The sequence below is a fragment of the Eschscholzia californica genome, unplaced genomic scaffold, assembly GCF_041429995.1.
Source record: "Eschscholzia californica isolate CP2 unplaced genomic scaffold, dmEscCali1.0.p SCAF_6, whole genome shotgun sequence".
Lineage (NCBI taxonomy): Eukaryota > Viridiplantae > Streptophyta > Magnoliopsida > Ranunculales > Papaveraceae > Eschscholzia > Eschscholzia californica.
The window spans coordinates 5,829,718-5,851,638 of NW_028238483.1; the positions used below are offsets into that span (position 1 = coordinate 5,829,718).

The window sequence follows — 21,921 nt, forward strand, 5'->3', positions numbered from 1 at the left end:
AAGTATTATATGGAGAATCAATAAAGGAATTTATTTCTCTATTGAGATGTTTTAAAATAGCTAAATTAACAACTTATACCGAAATATTCTAAGCTTGGTTATATCTGTAAAAGACACACATCAAAATGTGACCCATATAACAGGATCATCCCAATGAAAAAGGGATGAGGGGAAAGTGTCCAATATAACCAAGAACGCTTAAAAAGCAGGGAATCGCGTTGACAAGAAAGAGAGTCTTGAGTCAAAAATAGAGGTTGAGCGTCCAAAAGGATAAAATTGAAGGATACGAATCAGGCCTTGTCTTCCGAAAAAAACACTATGTCTAGACACAACTTCCACACATAACCAAAATCCGTCTAAAAGCTAAGGGCCATGTACAAGGATTACAGGGCATAAATTAGCAAGTCTGGCGCAATTTCTTTAGAAGAAATTTGGGCTTTTCAGAACCAATTAGAGAACAAAGTATTTGTTGCTCGTGATGGTATCCTCCTAATAATTAGTTGTGAAGAGAATAATTAATTACGAAGGATAAGTGGGAGGAAAAGTCGAATGAGTTCGACCAAGAGCAACAAAACTATTAAGAACAGTTACTCGCGGTTCCTAAAGGTAAAAGGAGATGGGATCTGAGTACCTACAGCGCAAGACGAATAAAAATTCGTCAGAGACCTATCAATAAATTGAAAGTTACTCAAAAGTGAATATCTCAAGTGTTGAGAGTATCATGTTGCTCATAAGCCTTGAAGGTCATTAAAGCTTATCTAACAAGATCAGAAGATTGAAATCTTACTGATAAAAGATAAGAGCATAGACTTGTGCAGAGAAGGAAACCAAATCTAAAATTGGCTAGAAGCCAATAAATCATGGAATCGATATCTCATCAAGTTTGGAACTTGATAATTTGGTCAGTGAGACGAAAGCATTGGACAGAAATTAGTTTCCAAATGAGAAAACTGCGAATGATGGATATATTAGAGGTTCGGAAAACTAGATAAAGAAGATTAAGATCGTGGATTCATACCGTGAGACTATGAACGAGATCTTATATCAGTCTAAGTTTGAGCCTGTGCTAACACAAGGAAGTAAAAAAAACGGAAAACGGTCCCCGACTTTAGTAGTTAGTAAACATGCATGCTTCGGAGATCCATCATGGGATTGAAGCAGACAAGACTTGGAATCTTCGATTCAACGAAGAAATCAAAGACGTTTGATTCCTTAAAGAATGAAGAAGTTTCTTGAATCTCAGGATTTGAAGAAGGTTAGTGGGACGCGTTTCCAGATCCAGTATGGATGGTACATACCAGAATTGAGAACAATATAGGATGTTGGAATTAGTTGATGAAGGACCACAAATGATGAAATGCTTTTGGGCATCAAAAGTTCTATGAGTATAAATCAAAAGATGATAGGACTAAGATAAGAAACTTGAGATTCTTAAAAGTCCAAATGCGAAAGACTCTAAAAGAGATGTTCGACCCAAATCTCATAGTGCATAGCTCGGGAAGACTCAGAGTCTGGGAGACCCTGATGAGCAAGCATGCATGAGGAAGATGGTTATGCTATAGGAATAAGATCAGTCATGTGGGACATGATTTAACATTTGCCCAGGACATCTCGAATACTGGAGTATTAAGAGATGTTAACATCTGAGTTCAGATAAGACAATCTGAACCACAACTAACATCCTAAAAGGCTTGTAAAAATATTAGGATGAGTTAGTTCAAAGTGGAAAAGAAAGTTGAACACGTTGATGCAAACTTCCAGATTTGGAAAAGTAGGCTGAAAGTGTTTCGAGATAGAAACTGTTGCAGACTCTACAAACGAAAGAATGGAAGCCTTCATTCTAGTAAAGGGTTACTAGAAATTATCAATAGAAAATCGCAAGAAGCGACCTTCGATAATAGGCAAAGTTTAATCAGACTACATCCATAGTCAAACTAAACGGTCACATGAATGAGAGTCATACATAAGTCTAAGGCATAAGGTATATTTTGAGAATAACCTTGACTTGTAAATTGAGTGGGTAAAAAGGGTTTTATGGAAGAGGCTCTAATTTACAAACTCTCGTTATCAGAAATAAATTTGTTATTTCGTAGTCGTCTAAATTTGATTTAGTATTTAAACGACAGTCCACGGATAATAAACATTCCAAATAGGTTTGTCATATACGTGATCTGTTGAATGAAACCCTGTTAAGTGAATTTGGAATATCTCATTATCATCTCCCTAATCCAGGTCATTTGATGTGACACGAAAATGTCACATTTGGAGAGCCTAACTTAGACTAATTAGTCCTTTTCGAGTGTTATCAATAATATTTTATATGTTTTTCATGTTAGGTACTTATTTTGGAGTTAAGCGTGTGCTTCGGAATAAAAGGAGCGAATTATCATTTCATGTGCCGAAAATGAGAGAAAAAGACTTCAAGCAAATCAAATGACAAGTATAGTCAATGACGAGTCCGACGGTGAAAACGGTATTCAATTTGGAGTTCGGACGAGGAAGATATGAAAGAAACAAATCCGAGGGTATTCTAGTCCTTTGTGAGAATTTGAATATGTAGAGACAAGGATGGAGGCACTCTCTTGGTTTCTAAATCAAAGCCCAAAACCAAGTCCAAGCCCAAGAAATATTAAGAGAAGTAGAATTATGTGGATATTTTATGGGCACCCATTTGTGGTCTAAAGACTTAGTCAAGTTTGACTAAGTCTAGGGTTTGAATGAAGTTAGAGAAAGGGGGGGGGGTCAAAATCTACTATTCATTTTCTTGATTCATCATCTTCAACCTTGGAACCAAGAAAGGAGAGAGAGAAGGAGGCTAGGGTTTGGTTCTTCATCACTAAGGGTTGATAGAGAGAGAACAAGAGAGCAAGAAGAAGGAGGACCGGCCAAAGCTTGAGTTTGACTTCTTGCCTTCGACTGACCTTCCCCCACTTCACTTATATGTCGACCCTTTTGACGATTTTTTAGTCGTTGCCCCTAACATTTATGCGTACTTAGTGGACCGTGCATCCACTAAGTTTGGGGATGGTCTCTTTTCGCTTTTAGTCTCACGTGCACTTCGTTGGTTTAATATTTTTGTGAGACCTTTAGCATTTGTATATAGTTTTCTTTGGGTTGACCCCCAAATATTCCGGCTTTTACAATATGATCGTTAACCGATTAAGATGGGTCTTGATGTTTGTGGGTAGCATCTCTGGAAACCCTCCACGAGACATAACTCGTGCTCTTGTGTAAAAACAAGAGAATCAAAGGCTAATTGCATAGCTCAATGCAATCGTGTATACCCGCGTTAGTGGTAGACTTTATATGGTCATGTCTTTTATGTGTTTCATTCTCATTATGTTTTGGATATTTTAGGAGCATCTCTTATATGTTTTACTTCTATGGCGTGGTTTGTTCCAAATTTGGGGATGGCGCGATCTTAACATCAACTTGGAACCTCTTTATACATGAGCCTTGGTAGTATCATCTTTTATCTCCTTCGGTTATGGTAATATCTCTCCACTCTTCTCTTTAAATTGATGTGCCTCTTTATCATTTGGTGAGTGTATGCTTAGAACATTGAGGACAATGTTAGTTTTAAGTTTGGGGATGCGGGATATGACCATAACCAATGCATGACCATGGGTTTCAAAGACAAAAGGGTTCAAATTAGCCAAAATTTGAAAATTTTTGAACATTTTGAGTAGATTTGCATGTGATTATAGTGATAGTTTTAAGAATGTTGATGCATATGTATCTAGTTGATGGGTTTTGTGATTGCTAATGGTCTTTGCATGAAAGTCGAGTCTTTGAGTGTTTGTGTTATACTATGGGAGTAACATCTTAGTGAAGAAGAAACATCTCTAAGAGACCTAGAGTAGTCATTAGTGGAGACTTAACCCATGTGAGAGCTCAAAGCCTAAATTGCCTTTCGAGTGTACTCTTCCGCGCTAACTCCGAGTAGAATGAAGAGCTACTCAACCTCGTAACTTATAAAAGAGCTCATTTGATCTCGTGTGCTCAACTTCCTTAGCCACTAGGAGTGACATTAGGATAGCGAACTAACCTTGCCCTTGTAGTCCATGAAACCCGATAAGAATGCCAACTAGAGGGAGGCGGATACTCCATCACCATCCATCATCTTATATCCCGAGAATGAAGACATGAGAAGAAAGAATGAAGAATGTCAAGAGCAAGTATGAAATGAAAAGTTGATTGCAAGAATAGAGTTATGTGTGTTGTATTTTGTTTTGGTTGATTGTATTTGTGTTATGAAAAAGAAAAAAGAAAAAGAAAAAAAAAGAATGAAAAAAAAAGTGAAAAACTGAAGAAGAAAGAGAAATGAAATAAAGTGGTTTATGTGTATGTTTGAGCATGTTAGCTCTTTTGTGTGAGTGATGTGATTGTATATATGTGTATTTGTGTTTATGTTCATGAATAAGTATTCGAAGCAAGAAACGAATGTGGAAGTGCTCAAGAGGTTCTATCATGAAGAGTTCGACATTCTCGGGAATCCTCCATCGTCATCCATCTTTAGTATCCGTTAACCTTTGGAAGGCATTCTTAGAGGGTAGAATGGGTGAGAAGGGTGAGTGAGCTTCCCCACTCTATATAGTGGCTAATTCCTTTTCGAAGATCATTCGTTCCAAAATGTTGTCCTCACCCCTTTTTATGTGTTGAGTCCATGTTAGTGATCACACTGACACATACGAGCGAACCATTCTTGAGTGATTTCATATTTGGAGTGTATGTCCGTGAGGCCGAAGTCGAGGCGAAATGTACTAACTTAGGAATCAAGGTTTTGTGACTTCGGAACATAGATGTTGCTCATTATGGTATGACACTAGCACTTTAGGGTAAGATCATTAGTGAAGGGGCCTTTAGCTTTTACAAGAGCTCATTTACTTGATTCATTATGCATTGACATGCTTAAAACCTTTACTATATGAACCATGTTTATCTATGATTTGGATTTTGGACCCTTGTGTATTTGAAACCACGATGTTTGTGGGTGTCATCTATGGAAACCCTCACGAGACGACACTCGTCCTCTAGGGGTAACCTAGAGGTTTAAAGGCTTGTTGCATACGCTAAATGCAACCGGGATGCCTCCGAAAGTGAGTTAGGCTTTTATTTTGTTTCATTTGCTCGAGGACTAGCAATGTTTAAGTTTGGGGATCTTGATGTGACACGAAAATGTCACATTTGGAGAGCCTAACTTAGACTAATTAGTCCTTTTCGAGTGTTATCAATAATATTTTATATGTTTTTCATGTTAGGTACTTATTTTGGAGTTAAGCGTGTGCTTCGGAATAAAAGGAGCGAATTATCATTTCATGTGCCGAAAATGAGAGAAAAAGACTTCAAGCAAATCAAATGACAAGTATAGTCAATGACGAGTCCGACGGTGAAAATGGTATTCAATTTTGAGTTCGGACGGGGAAGATATGAAAGAAAGAAGTCCGAGGGTATTCTAGTCCTTTTTGAGAATTTGAAGATGTAGAGACAATGATGGAGGCACTCTCTTGGTTTCTAAATCAAAGCCCAAAACCAAGTCCAAGCCCAAGAAATATTAAGAGAAGAAGAATTGTGTGGATATTTTATGGGCTCCCATTTGTGGTCTAAAGACTTAGTCAAGTTTGACTAAGTCTAGGGTTTGAATGAAGTTAGAGAAAGGGGGGGGGTCAAAATCTACTATTCATCTTCTTGATTCATCATCTTCAACCTTGGAACCAAGAAAGGAGAGAGAGAAGGAGGCTAGGGTTTGGTTCTTCATCACTAAGGGTTGATAGAGAGAGAACAAGAGAGCAAGAAGAAGGAGGATCCGGCCAAAGTATAGACCGACCAGCACACTAGACCGGCCTAGCTTTGGCCGGCCGAGCAGCAGCTCGGGCTGCACACGAGGAGAGCTGCAAGGGAGCACGGGACGCGCACAGAAGCTCCGACCGGAACACGGGATGTTCCAGCAGCAAGATTCCACGAACAGCAGCAACCGGAACGAGCAAGTCGCGGCCAGCAGCTCGGGAAGGCTTCAAGGAACACGGGACAACAGCTTCCGAGCTCGGGACGCGGCTGCGGGTATCTTGGCCGGCACGGGAGCAACGCTCGGGACAGCAGCCTCCCGACTCTTGTTCCTTCGAGTCTTCTCTCGAATCTCTCTCGCCCATTTTACTTTTATCGTTTAATTAGTTTTATTTGTTTTCTTTATTTCCTCTTAAATCAATCCTAAAAACCCCCCGTTATCTTTGTTTCTTTCCGTCTTAGTCTAAGTTAGGTTGAAATATCTAGACCGAGGGACAAGACCCTTCGATATCCAAACTACCTTCCTATCCTTGGATCGATCCCGGCTTTGCCGGATTACTACTTGATACCTCCGCTTGGGTGTGTAACCTTTTCGGGTGCATCAAGTTTTTGGCGCCGCTGCCGGGGATAGGTTTAGTAGTTAGGATACCGTTTGTTGTTTTGTTCATTAGTTTAGTGATATTTGCTTACTTAGACAGGCTTGTTTTCTTTATTTTGTGATTTCTTATCTTTTTATTTTTTTAGGTACCGTTTCAAGAAAAGAGCCAAGAGTGACATAAAGGCGAAGGAAAAGGAAGGATTCGAGAAGCTTAAGAAGAAAGACGAACGAAACGAGAGGAGCACTCGATAGTATCGCCTTCTATCTCATCCTTTTTACTTGTGTGTGATTGTTTAGTTCTATAAGTGTTTGTTCCCATTTTTGCGATTGTGTGTTAGTATCCTTGAATATTGTGATATCATGGTAAGTTGGTCATTGATGAGAATGACCTTATGCGAACTCTGTCCAACACTAGTCGACCATCTACAAGTCATCAGGGACTACTCAAACTTATATAGGCTAGTGATAGGAATAGACGAGTTGAACCTGACCGACCTAGGATGACCATGGGTGAATATCGACGAATGTACGGAGTCGGTCAGACTCGTCATGAATATGGTTTTAGGGATTATGAGCATGAGGTTAATCAACCCCATAAGAGTCTTCGAGACTATCGACAAGAATTTGGGATGACCACACCTTCACGTATGAATTTGTCATTTGATGAGGACCGTAGTTCCATTAGTATTGATCGACCACGTCGAAGTCTTTGTGACTATCGACAAGCATATACGAACGGTCCATTTAGTGATGACAATTCCCGACTCGATGATTCCACTCAAAGAGTCGAGTCTAGTTATCTACATGAAGGTAGTGAAGAAAGGACCATGGAGACCATTAGCTCGGTTTGTGCTATTTGTGCGAGCTTAGACCATTTGACCGAGTATTGTCCCATGATTCGTGTTCCGCGAGAGTCTTCGTCTAGTTATACTCATGTGCCTTATTACGAGGAGATGTCTGAAGACACTCTTCAAGCAATTTTAGAGTACGAAACTAGATTTAATCGAGATATAACGGAGATCACGGAACGGCTTCTCAAAATTGTTGATAGACTTGAGTCAGAGCCTATCGTCAACGAGGAAGGGGTTTGCGCACCCCAAACTCAAGAAGCGACTATGAATGATGGTGAGGGTAATACACCTAACTCTAGTCTTAAGTTAAATGTCGATGAAGCTCCTGATAGACCATTTGAGATTGAACAGACCGATGACCCTTGTTGCTCACTCCCTCGACCATTGTCATCTCACCATGATCAGACTACATTAGATTTTAATGTTCAGGATGATAGCTCTAAGAACAAGTTTGGGGATCACACGTTATTGAACTTTCCAATTTTTAGCACTTGTGATTACTTGGATGAGTTATGTAGAAGTGAAGGTGTTGCAACCAACTTTGAGGCTCCCGATGCCTTTAAGGATGTCGATAACATAGTAGTTGAAGAGATAGCGCATAGCTTGTTAGATTATTTACCTAAGGAAATTATGGACCTTGACTTGGTCCCCGAGCATATTGCCTTACCCTTAGAGTCTAGTTCGACCTTCCACATGATCTCAGACTCGGTTGTTGACCCCTTTTGGGACACTTCGGACGTCTTCCCTAGCATGTCTAGGGACTTAGTGGATTTTTTATCCATTAAGCTTGAGTTTGACTTCTTGCCTTCGACTGACCTTCCCCCACTTCACTTATATGTCGACCCTTTTGACGATTTTTTAGTCGTCGCCCCTAGCATTTATGCGTACTTAGTGGACCGTGCATCCACTAAGTTTGGGGATGGTCTCTTTTCGCTTTTAGTCTCACGTGCACTTCGTTGGTTTAATATTTTTGTGAGACCTTTAGCATTTGTATATAGTTTTCTTTGGGTTGACCCCCAAATCTTCCGGCTTTTACAATATGATCGTTAACCGATTAAGATGGGTCTTGATGTTTGTGGGTAGCATCTCTGGAAACCCTCCACGAGACATAACTCGTGCTCTTGTGTAAAAACAAGAGAATCAAAGGCTAATTGCATAGCTCAATGCAATCGTGTATACCCGCGTTAGTGGTAGACTTTATATGGTCATGTCTTTTATGTGTTTCATTCTCATTATGTTTTGGATATTTTAGGAGCATCTCTTATATGTTTTACTTCTAAGGCGTGGTTTGTTCCAAGTTTGGGGATGGCGCGATCTTAACATCAACTTGGAACCTCTTTATACATGAGCCTTGGTAGTATCATCTTTTATCTCCTTCGGTTATGGTAATATCTCTCCACTCTTCTCTTTAAATTGATGTGCCTCTTTATCATTTGGTGAGTGTATGCTTAGAACATTGAGGACAATGTTAGTTTTAAGTTTGGGGATGCGGGATATGACCATAACCAATGCATGACCATGGGTTTCAAAGACCAAAGGGTTCAAATTAGCCAAAATTTGAAAATTTTTGAACATTTTGAGTAGATTTGCATGTGATTATAGTGATAGTTTTAAGAATGTTGATGCATATGTATCTAGTTGATGGGTTTTGTGATTGCTAATGGTCTTTGCATGAAAGTCGAGTCTTTGAGTGTTTGTGTTATACTATGGGAGTAACATCTTAGTGAAGAAGAAACATCTCTAAGAGACCTAGAGTAGTCATTAGTGGAGACTTAACCCATGTGAGAGCTCAAAGCCTAAATTGCCTTTCGAGTGTACTCTTCCGCGCTAACTCCGAGTAGAATGAAGAGCTACTCAACCTCGTAACTTATAAAAGAGCTCATTTGATCTTGTGTGCTCAACTTCCTTAGCCACTAGGAGTGACATTAGGATAGCGAACTAACCTTGCCCTTGTAGTCCATGAAACCCGAAAAGAATGCCAACTAGAGGGAGGCGGATACTCCATCACCATCCATCATCTTATATCCCGAGAATGAAGACATGAGAAGAAAGAATGAAGAATGTCAAGAGCAAGTATGAAATGAAAAGTTGATTGCAAGAATAGAGTTATGTGTGTTGTATTTTGTTTTGGTTGATTGTATTTGTGTTATGAAAAAGAAAAAAGAAAAAGAAAAAAAAAGAATGAAAAAAAAAGTGAAAAAGTGAAGAAGAAAGAGAAATGAAATAAAGTGGTTTATGTGTATGTTTGAGCATGTTAGCTCTTTTGTGTGAGTGATGTGATTGTATATATGTGTGTTTGTGTTTATGTTCATGAATAAGTATTCGAAGCAAGAAACGAATGTGGAAGTGCTCAAGAGGTTCTATCATGAAGAGTTCGACATTCTCGGGAATCCTCCATCGTCATCCATCTCTAGTATCCGTTAACCTTTGGAAGGCATTCTTAGAGGGTAGAATGGGTGAGAAGGGTGAGTGAGCTTCCCCACTCTATATAGTGGCTAATTCCTTTTCGAAGATCATTCGTTCCAAAATGTTGTCCTCACCCCTTTTTATGTGTTGAGTCCATGTTAGTGATCACACTCACACATACGAGCGAACCATTCTTGAGTGATTTCATATTTGGAGTGTATGTCCGAGAGGCCGAAGTCGAGGCGAAATGTACTAACTTAGGAATCAAGGTTTTGTGACTTCGGAACATAGATGTTGCTCATTATGGTATGACACTAGCACTTTAGGGTAAGATCATTAGTGAAGGGGCCTTTAGCTTTTACAAGAGCTCATTTACTTGATTCATTATGCATTAACATGCTTAAAACCTTTACTATATGAACCATGTTTATCTATGATTTGGATTTTGGACCCTTGTGTATTTGAAACCACGATGTTTGTGGGTGTCATCTATGGAAACCCTCACGAGACGACACTCGTCCTCTAGGGGTAACCTAGAGGTTTAAAGGCTTGTTGCATACGCTAAATGCAACCGGGATGCCTCCGAAAGTGAGTTAGGCTTTTATTTTGTTTTATTTGCTCGAGGACTAGCAATGTTTAAGTTTGGGGATCTTGATGTGACACGAAAATGTCACATTTGGAGAGCCTAACTTAGACTAATTAGTCCTTTTCGAGTGTTATCAATAATATTTTATATGTTTTTCATGTTAGGTACTTATTTTGGAGTTAAGCGTGTGCTTCGGAATAAAAGGAGCGAATTATCATTTCATGTGCCGAAAATGAGAGAAAAAGACTTCAAGCAAATCAAATGACAAGTATAGTCAATGACGAGTCCGACGGGGAAGATATGAAAGAAAGAATTCCGAGGGTATTCTAGTCCTTTGTGAGAATTTGAAGATGTAGAGACAAGGATGGAGGCACTCTCTTGGTTTCTAAATCAAAGCCCAAAACCAAGTCCAAGCCCAAGTAATATTAAAAGAAGAAGAATTGTGTGGATATTTTATGGGCACCATTTGTGGTCTAAAGACTTAGTCAAGTTTGACTAAGTCTAGGGTTTGAATGAAGTTAGAGAAAGGGGGGGGGGTCAAAATCTACTATTCATCTTCTTGATTCATCATCTTCAACCTTGGAACCAAGAAAGGAGAGAGAGAAGGAGGCTAGGGTTTGGTTCTTCATCACTAAGGGTTGATAGAGAGAGAACAAGAGAGCAAGAAGAAGGAGGATCCGGCCAGCACACTAGGCCGGCCTAGCTTTGGCCGGCCGAGCAGCAGCTCGGGCTGCACACGAGCTGCTGCTCGGGAGAGCTGCAAGGGAGCACGGGAGCTGCTAGCACGGGACGCGCACAGAAGCTCCGACCAGAACACGGGATGCTCCAGCAGCAAGCTTCCACGAACAGCAGCAACCGGAACGAGCAAGTCGCGACCAGCAGCTCGGGAAGGCTTCAAGGAACACGGGACAGCAGCTTCCGAGCTCGGGACGCGGCTGCGGGTTTCTTGGCCGGCACGGGAGCAACGCTCGGGACGCGACCAAGGGACATCCGGCTCGGACAACAGCATACATGGCCGGATCTATATGATTTTTGGCCGGAATCTTCACTTCTTTGGCCGGATTTTTTATAGTTTCCGGCCACTTTCTTGGTTCGAAACCTTAGGGCTTTTGCTCCCCATCATTTTGGACAAGAAATTTCTAGAGAGAGAAAACTAGGTTTAGCTTTAATGGAGGTTTGTGATAAATGGAGAAGATGATGGTGGTCGCTATGGGGAACCCAGAATTTGCTAAGGGGAGATCGGCTGCACCTTAAAGACTCAAATTTTCCGACGAACCTAGCCTTGAACCATATCGGAAAAGGGGGATTCTCTTATCATTTCCTTTCCATTTCTTATTCAATCACCATATTTAGCTAACTTTAGTTTGTCGATTATATGAGATGAAATGTGATGAATTCGTGATTATGTTTAATATGATTTGATGTTTTGATTATAAATTGATGTTCATTTATTTCGATTATCGTTTTGATCGTATTTTCATGTGTCTTGTCAAGCACTTCGCATAGTTAATAGACGAAACGAAGTATTTGATATCGATCGTAGACTAAGTCATAATTTCATGTGTCTTGTCATGCACTTCACATAGTTAGGCGACTAGACAACACTTTCGTTGACTCGGGATAAACCGATTATGATGTTTGTTTGACTAAGTATGATCTCCGGATATACGTAGTGCTTATAGACATCACCTTAGGAGTCGAACATCGATTATACTTAGGAACATTAGATCGGACCATACATAGTTGTATATTTATCATTATGGATTCCCGGTTCGACACCTCTATCACTTATTTGTTGCCCGAATCGAGTCTTATTTGCCTCCCGACTCTTGTTCCTTCGACTCTTCTCTCGAATCTCTCTCGCCCATTTTACTTTTATCGTTTAATTAGTTTTATTTGTTTTATTTATTTCCTCTTAAATCAATCCTAAAAACCCCCCGTTATCTTTGTTTCTTTCCGTCTTAGTCTAAGTTAGGTTGAAATATCTAGACCGAGGGACAAGACCCTTCGATATCCAAACTACCTTCCTATCCTTGGATCGATCTCGGCTTTGCCGGATTACTACTTGATACCTCCGCTTGGGTGTGTAACCTTTTCGGGTGCATCATCATTGCATGGACAACAATGACTTAAGAAGACTAGCACCTAAGTCGACGAGATAACGCTGTTTCATGGGCTATAGGAATATGGGTATTTAAATCGACTACGTGGGTGTATTATTAGGAATATACACTTAATAACTGATGAGACATGGAAATGTCCCATCTGAGTCTCTTAATTTAGACGAGTTAGTCTCTCTAGAGCAGTTACTCTCACGAATTACTCTCTTTTATTTACAGAGTTACGCGTGCAAAACGGATAAAGTCGGAAAGAATACAGACTAGGGGCATTTTGGTCATTTTTTGATTCTGACTTCTTGGTCAAGATTAGTGTTCGGATGGAAAGTAGAGTCCAAGACGAGCCCGTAGGCGAAAACGGGAGTCGAAACGGAGTTCGGAGGATAAAACTAGAGCAGGTCAAAGTTTGAGTCAAAATCAAGTCCACTTTGGTCTTTTAGCGACACGTGGCGCATTAGATGGAACCAGATCAGACGGTTGCAAGGTTATACGGGCAATGTTCGGTCACAAGATTGGGGTTGTTGAGAATTTTTTATTCCATGTAAAGTGCCACAATATAGTACTGTGTACAGTGGGCATCTAACGGGTGAGTTTAGTCAATATCACGTCGCTTCATCTTAGCGAAGGACGCAACTTGCTAGACTGTCCCGCGAAGCACAGAATCATCTGTTTGAAGCAACCAAACCCGTACGTGATTCTCTCTTCCTCCCTTATCTTCTCAAACTGATATTAAAACAGAAGAAGAATTAGAGAGGGAAACCGAGAGATGGAGGAAGATATTTGGTGGGCAATCAAAACAGAAAGAGAGATAGACCCGGGAGATAGAAGAGAGATTCGATTGGTCTTTAACTCTATAAAAAGAGAAGAGGTCGGCTGAACAAGGATCACGGTTTAAAGAAGAAAGTAGAGAGAGAGAGAGGAAAACCGAGAGCTTATAATTCGATTTGTTTTAATTTCTGATTTTTGTTTCTTTGATTTGTAACCTTAATTTCTTAGTGAGAGAGAGAGAGAGATTACAGAGGAAGAGAGAAAGTTAGTCAGAGAGACAGAGAGATTTTGTAGAGAGAGAGAGAATCGGTTGTGATTATCTATTCCATTTTGTTTTTGATTTCTCTTTCTTTTTGTTTCCTGTTTAGTGAGAGAGCAAGAGATAACATAGATAGAGAGATTAGAGTAAGAGATAAAGAGAGAAACAGGAGGTTAGAGAGAGAAAGAAGGTTGAAGAAGATGAGAAAATAAATTTCCCAGAGGGAAACCATTTCCGGGAAGACGAGAAAATCGTTTTCCCAGAGGGTGCGTTTGGCAGAATCTCAGAAAATCAGAAGGAAATCAATTCCTTAAGGCTCTGTTTGGCTGCAAAATCAGTAAGAAATCCGACTTTTTCTACTTTTCTCCCATCATTTATTTAGTTAAACTTCCATCTATCATCATGAGAAACTAATTTTCCTATCTAGGGTTTTAGATGAAGTCCATAATGAGAATGTTATTGTTTTGATTTATATGCAAGTCAATTTTTAGATTAAATCTTCATATATTTTAAAGTTCTTATTGATTTAATGACAACATCTTCCGGATTCTAGAACGTTCATGTAATAGAACCCGAGTAAAACAAAGAACTTAGTTGATTAAGGCAAGTACATCGTCTTTAGGATTATCATATGGACGGATTCGAAAACCCTAGGTTCCCCTTTTCTGAATTTCAACTTATTTGTTTTCTTTTGAGTTATATTTGCTATTTTTTTTTGGAATCATATTACCAATCAAACCACTTTTGAAAATCACAATAGTTTTAAGATTAAATTGAGTTTGACTTAGTCTCTGAGGAACGAACCGGTCTTACCGAGAAATTACAACTTGACACCCGTGCACTTGCGGGTGTAGACCTATTTAGGGTAAACTTTTAGTCCCATCAAGTTTTTGGCGCCGCTGCCGGGGACTTAGTTTAAATTTAATCTAATTTTATTTCTATTTTTGGTAAGTTTATATTTTTGGACACTTTTACTTGCTTTTCCGTTTTTGGTGTAGAAAAACACTAAGGAGCAAAGGAGAAGGCGCAACAAGGAGAGGAGCTCAAGAAGAAGAATTTACATTTTTTGTTATTTTTATTTTATTTTATTTTTTTTGGTGAGAGAGAGACTTTCTTTTTATTTTTTGGTTTTAAAGTTTTGAACCTAAATTGGAGGGCTTAATTAAATTGTAACCGAAAATCAAAACGGAACCTCGGGTCAGAACACTCGCGGGTCATCTACAAAGGTCATCGCCCGTCTTGAACGGGATGTAAATTTCTTGAACGCCCACGAATCTCCTGTCAGTGGGTTTTTGGTGTGAATTCGTGTGCTTAATTGCTGTGACCGAACTGTTTAGTGTAATCATTCTAGTAAGGGCACTAACCCAGTTACAAGATAAGAAACGGATTTCATCACCATTCTCTTGCCCACATAGGTAACAACATTCACGAACCCAAACCTCACTTAAAAAGCTAAAATATTATTTAGACATCAGCTCCTAAGGTATCGAGCTCATAAGACCCTTCAAAAACAACTCGGGAAATTGACTTTTATCTAGGCATTCTCAGAGGAAAGTTTGTAAACAATTCTTGTCAAAACGGCCGCCTCGAGAAGAGGAAACGTTTGCCGAAGGAAGACGGCTGTCACAACGTTCATCGTTGGTTGTCTTCTTGGAGAATTGTCTACCGACTACTCTGATCGAGTAACCTTTATAAACAGTCAAAGTTCAAGTGTTGTGGCGAAGTAGGAGCTGTCTAGATTTGTAGGGTGAATCTGACAAACCTGTCTATTGTCTAGATTTTGTTTAGGTTGCTTGGTGGAGTCAGACTGATTGTGTTTGCTTTCCTATAGGTTCCTCGTAGTGATTCTTTGGTTCGAATATCCTCGGTCGTTGGGCTCTAGTTTATGCCCAATAGATATCGTGATAAGAGAGGTCGTTTCATCAGTAGAGAAGCACATTTAAGTAATCTTTTAGCGAATCTCTCTTTGAGTGACACTATGGGTGAGAATCTAAACCAAGCCAGGGATGGAAATCAGCCTATGACACTCAGGGATTACATGAATCCCACTAGAACGTGTCAACCGTCATGCATACAGTTACCCCAATGCACGACTCAATTCGAGTTGAAACAGAGCACTATTCAAATGCTCCCTGTTTTCCGTGGGGTTGAGAACGAGAATCCCTACTACCATGTTAGGGATTTCGAAGAAATCTGTGGGACTATGAATTTCCCCAATATGCCTGATGAAATATTGAGACTTAGGTTGTTCCCTTTCTCACTGAAGGAGAAAGAAAAATCTTGGTTGTATGCCTTACAACCCCATTCCATTACTACATGGGAAGAATTGAGCAGTGCATTCCTTCTGAAATTCTTCCCGAAACACAAAACTACCTCTTTAAGGCAAAGTCTTAACAGTTTTGTGCAGCAAGAAGAAGAATCTCTCTATAAATATCTTGAGAGATTTAAAGAAATCTTACTACAGTGTCCACACTATGGTTTTGAAAAGATAAGACTAGTCCAGATTCTCTATGACGGACTAAATTACCCAACTACATCCATGGTAGAATCATTATGTGGTGGCGGTTTTACTCATAAATCCGCCGATGATTGCATGGCTTTTCTAGAAGATCTAGCTGAGAAATCCCAGCAATGGGAAACTTCTAGAGGACCTCCTACTAGGGCTAATCCTACTCCGAATAAAGCTAGCATCTATAGAGTTGATGAGTCAGATCTTAAACTCGCCGCCATGACGAGAAGGATAGAAGCCCTAGAACTTGGTCAGCCTAAAGCATTCAGGGAGGATCCCACTCAAGTCATGAGTGTTGGAAATGAATCCATCTCTTATCCGTGCTCGGTCTGTGAGGACTCATCTCATACTGGAAATAAGTGTACCCTATTTTTGTTCCTGACGAGAAAGAGCATGCTAATGCTCTTTATCTAAACTCTAGGCTAGATAACCGTCAGAAATATGATCCTTATTCGAACACTTATAATCCGGGTTGGAGAAATCACCCCAATTTTTCTTGGTCAAAGGGTCAGGGTCAGGGCCAGATTAGTAGTTCAATAAACCCTCCTGGGTTTAATGCTCCTAGGAATCCTTATGCTCAAAACCAGGGTCAATCTAGTACCCAATATCCTTCTCAGAACAAAGAGTCTTTAGAGGAAACCATGAAGCAGTTAGCTAAGGCCCAAATGGAGTTTGCACAACAGACCAACCAGACTATATCTAGTCTAAGAACCGAGGTAGGTCAACTTACAGAAGCCCTTAAGCAGAGAGAACAGGGTATATTTCCTAGTCAACCAGAGCCAAATCCGAAGGGTAAAATGTCAATGGACCAGGCCAATGCAGTAACCACCCATAGAAGTGGTAGGGCAATTGACAATAAGGTAGGAGTTCCCGAAGATAGTGAACCAAACTATGAACCACCAACCTTACCAACTAGTACCCCTAGTAAAGAGCCTGTGAAGGCTCCTGAGTCTGAAAACCTACCCATTGTGCCTGAGCCATATGTTCCTAGAGCCCCTTATTCTCAGCGTCTGGTAGAACCTAAGAAGAAATCTCAGTTTGAGGAGATAATGGAAATGTTCAAACAGGTTAGTATTAACATTCCATTATTAGATGCCATTAAACAGATCCCATCTTACGCCAAGTTCCTTAAAGACATATGTACTAGAAAGCGTAAGATGAACGTGCATAAGAAAGTCTTCTTGACTAATCAAGTGAGTTCTATTATCCAACAAACCCTTCCATCTAAGTACAAAGACCCAGGAAGTCCTACATTACCATGCACCATAGGAGAACATGAGATCGAACGAGCATTATTAGATCTAGGTGCTAGTGTTAACCTTCTTCCTTACTCGGTGTACTTACAGTTAGATTTAGGAGAAATAAAACCCACTCCTGTAGTTCTCCAGTTGGCGGATCGGTCTATTAGACGGCCACGTGGAATAGTGGAAGATGTTTTAATAAAAGTCGGTGAATTCATCTTTCCTGTAGATTTCATCATCTTGGATACCGACCCTGTTCGTGATACCCAGAGTCAGATTCCAATCATTTTAGGACGACCATTCTTAGCTACATCTGATGCTGTCATATATTGTAGGAGTGGACTCTTAAAATTGTCTTTTGGAAACATGACTGTAGAGATGAACATCTATAAAGCTGGACTTTTTCCAGATGATGTTGAGGATTTTACCGAGTTGAATCTAATAGATATGTTCGTTCAGGATTCTTTACCTGAAACTTTATCCGAGGATCCCTTAGAAACACTGTTGGCTCATTTTGGCTTAGACTTTGATGAGGAGGGAAGTATCAATGAGGTAAATGCTTTGCTGGATTCTACCCCATTACTGGATACTGATAAGTGGAAAGCGAAAGTTGAACCCCTCATTTTGTCAAAGCCAATTGACTCGCCAACTTTAGAGACAAATCAACTATCATCAACCAATGAGTCCAGTGGTCCATCTATCCCAGAGTTGTCTACATCCACAGACAAACCACCTTCCTTAGAATTGAAACCCTTGCCTGACAACTTAAAGTATTCGTTTCTAGGCCCATCTGAAACTCAACCTGTCATTATTGCTTCTGAGTTAGAAAAAGAACAGAAGAGTAGACTGTTAGATGTCCTTAGAAACCACAAAGAGGCCTTAGGGTGGTCAATATCAGATTTAAAGGGTATAAGTCCTTCTGTTTGCATGCACCATATCTATCTAGAGGAAGATGCTAAACCGTCAAGGGAAATGCAACGTAGACTTAACCCTCACATGAAGGAGGTAGTTAGAGCTGAAGTCCTGAAATTATTAGGTGCGGGTATCATATACCCTATTTCAGATAGTACTTGGGTCAGTCCTGTTCAAATTGTACCCAAGAAATCAGGCATTACTGTAGTCAAGAACGAGTCAAATGAGTTAATACCCACCAGGATGACCACTGGGTGGCGTGTTTGTGTTGACTACAGGAAATTGAACACGGTCACGAGGAAATACCATTTTCCTCTTCCTTTCATTGATCAGATGTTAGAGAGACTAGCTGGGCATAGCTACTACTATTTCTTAGATGGCTATTCTAGCTATAATCAGATTCCTATAGCCCCTGAAGACCAAGAGAAAACCACTTTTACCTGTCCATTTGGAACTTATGCTTATCGTCGGATGCCTTTTGGGTTGTGTAATGCACCCGCCACTTTTCAAAGATGTATGATGAGCATATTTTCAGATATGGTAGAGAGGTTTCTCGAGGTCTTTATGGATGATTTTTCAGTCTTTGGCTCATCATTCGATCAGTGTCTGCATCACCTCACACTCGTGTTAGTTCGATGCAAAGAAAAGAACTTAGTTCTTAATTGGGAGAAATGTCACTTTATGGTTCGCTCAGGAATAGTCTTAGGGCATGTCATTTCTGAAAAGGGCATTGAAGTAGATAAAGCAAAAGTTGAGTTGATAAAAAGCCTCCCAATCCCTAAAACGGTCAAAGATATTCGATCGTTCTTAGGACATGCTGGATTTTATCGGCGGTTTATCAAAGATTTCAGCAAGATATCTAGACCTCTTTGTAATCTTTTGGCAAAAGAGAACAAATTTGTCTTTGACGGTCCTTGCTTAGAAGCCTTTGAAAAACTGAAACTTATGCTTACATCCGCCCCTATTGTTAAACCTCCCAACTGGAGTACTCCATTTGAGATCATGTGTGATGCATCTGATTACGCCATTGGAGTCGTGTTAGGTCAACATGAGAATAAACTTCTTCACGTTATATACTATGCCAGTAAGACGTTGAATGATGCACAGCTAAACTACTCTACCACTGAAAAAGAGTTGTTAGCTGTAGTCTATGCCTTAGAGAAGTTCAGATCATATCTCGTTGGGTCTAAGGTCATCATATTCTCTGATCATGCTGCATTAAAATATCTCCTTTCTAAAAAGGATGCAAAACCTAGGCTGATTAGATGGATACTACTGCTACAGGAATTTGACATAGAGATTCGGGACAAAAAGGGTTCCGAAAATTTAGTAGCAGACCACTTGTCTAGACTTGTAGTCGAGTCTGTCAAAGACAAGTTACCCATGAGAGAGAGCTTTCCTGATGAGCAACTCTTTAGTGTCTCCCGATTACCTTGGTTTGCTGATATAGTGAACTATCTTGCTACTGGTCAAATACCCAAACACTGGACCAAGCAAGATCGTGATAAATTTTTATCCGAGGTAAAACGGTTCTTCTGGGACGACCCATACTTGTTTAAGTATTGTCCCGATCAGATCATTAGGAGATGTGTTCCTGATGAGGAACAATTGAAAATCATCTCCTTTTGTCATGATCATGCATGTGGAGGGCATTTTAGTAGTAAAAAGACGGCTGCCAAAATTCTGCAATGTGGTTTTTACTGGCCGTCTATATTTAAGGATACCAATGCATATTGTTTGGCATGTGAACGATGCCAAAAGTTGGGAAGCATTTCACGTAGGAACATGATGCCCCTTAATCCTATTTTGGTAGTTGAGGTCTTCGATGTGTGGGGCATCGATTTCATGGGTCCCTTCCCAAATTCATTTGGAAATCTGTACATCCTAGTGGCAGTTGACTATGTGTCTAAGTGGATAGAGGCGGTTGCTTGCAAAACGAATGATCACAAAGTTGTGATCACTTTCTTGAAGGAAAACATACTTTCACGTTTTGGTACACCGCGGGCAATTATTAGTGATGGGGGCACACACTTTTGTAATAGGCAGTTTGAGCTTTTGATGAATAAATATGGTATTACCCATAAGGTGTCTACCCCATATCATCCACAGACTAGTGGTCAAGTCGAGGTATCGAATAGGGAGATTAAACGCATTCTAGAGAAAACGGTTAACACCAATAGGAAGGATTGGTCTTTACGACTAACCGATGCACTATGGGCTTACCGTACAGCGTTTAAGACCCCTATTGGAATGTCTCCATATAGACTAGTGTATGGCAGAGCATGCCACTTATCCGTTGAGTTAGAGCATAGAGCATATTGGGCTATCAAGCAATTGAATTTTTCGCTTGACAAGGCGGGTAGAGAGAGAAAGTTGCAACTCAGTGAGTTGGAGGAGTTGAGAAATGATGCATATGAGAGTGCTAGGTTATATAAACATAAGATGAAAATGTTGCATGATAAAATTATTTTAAGAAAAACATTTTCACCGGGTCAGAAAGTTTTATTATATAACACACGTTTGCATTTATTTCCTGGTAAACTCCGTTCTAGATGGACAGGGCCTTTTACGGTCAAGTTTGTGTATCCTTATGGTGCGGTTGACATTGAAGACAGAAATGGTAGTGTGTCCAAAGTGAATGGACAACAGCTGAAACCATTTTTAGAGATGTTGACCGATACAGAGGACGTGCCTATCGAAGATCCTGTCTATCAAAACTGATCCGGTATGATCAGTTTCGTCTGGCTGAAGACGTTAAACTTAGCGCTTTCTGGGAGGCAACCCATGCATAGGACTTTTGAATCTGGTAACATCTTTCCCTATTCCTTTTATTTTGCATAGTCTTCAGAACATTGAGGACAATGTTCGGTTTAAGTTTGGGGATGGGGGATTGAATTTTTAGTCCTTATTTCAAAAATTCAAAAGGGTTCAAAATTTTTAATTTTTGGATTAGAAACGTGAGTCTAGTTGTTTTTGCTTGTTGATAGTTATAGAGTCTGGTTGGTTGTACTATGCTTTTGCTAAGGGTTTTTCCACGAATTTTGAGTCTTGAAGTTGTTTGTGCACTAGCCATGTGAGTATTAGATAGGTGAAGAGTAGACTTTTCTAAGAGAACTTAATCGATCATTAGTGGAGACTTAACCCATGTGAGATTCTGAGCCTTTCTTTTGCTTTGAGTGATCTCTTCTGAGCTAATTCTGAGTAGAATGAAGAGCTACTCAACCTCGCAGTATTCCTTAGAACTCAGTTGATCTCTTGAGTTCAAATTTTACAACCACTAGGGATGTCATCAGGAATGCTAACCTTCTCTTGTAGTCTGAGAAACTTGAAAACAGTGTCAACTATAGGAAGATAGGAACTCCATCATTATTTAGAACCCTGAGAATAAGGCATGAAGCAAAGTGAATAGAATTTTACCCAAGGAAAGAATAATGTGAAGAAAGTATGATATGTATTTTGAGTTTTATTACCAGAGTCAGTTAAAAAAAAAAAAAAAAAAAAAATTTGAAGAAAAAAAGTGCTTGTGTAGTTTTGTTTGAGTGTTTATCCCTTGAAGTAGTTCTTGAAGATTTGAAGACGTCGAGTTCTCAGGAGTTCTAGTCAGATCCTCATTAGTGTCTATCTACCTCTAGGAAGCATTGTTAGATAGTAGATCAGGTGAAAAGAGTTGGTTAGCTTCCCCATTCCATATTAGTGGTTGTTTCCTTCTTTGAGATCAGTCGTCCACAGAATTTTAGTCCGTCTTTTTCATGTGTTGAGTTTTCCTTCATATTCATACCAACACATAGAGTGAACCATTCTTGAGTGACTTTGATTTTTGAGTGTATGACCGTGAGGCAGTAGTCGAGGCGAAATGTAACGAGATGGTAATCGAGGTCTTGTCTTTTCAG

The 21,921-nt window shown here is 39.8% G+C and overlaps 1 protein-coding gene across 1 annotated transcript; it reads left to right on the forward strand.

Moving 5' to 3' along the window:
* The first annotated feature begins 1,219 nt into the window (after nucleotides 1–1,219).
* On the forward strand, nucleotides 1,220–20,752 carry LOC147530986 (uncharacterized). The gene is made up of 5 exons (XM_086649708.1): nucleotides 1,220–1,255; nucleotides 14,707–14,736; nucleotides 15,387–16,118; nucleotides 16,886–17,568; nucleotides 20,584–20,752. Exons 1-5 carry the CDS (start codon nucleotides 1,220–1,222, stop codon nucleotides 20,750–20,752), a joined length of 1,650 nt encoding a protein of 549 aa, XP_086505834.1.
* Nucleotides 20,753–21,921: the final 1,169 nt, after the last annotated feature.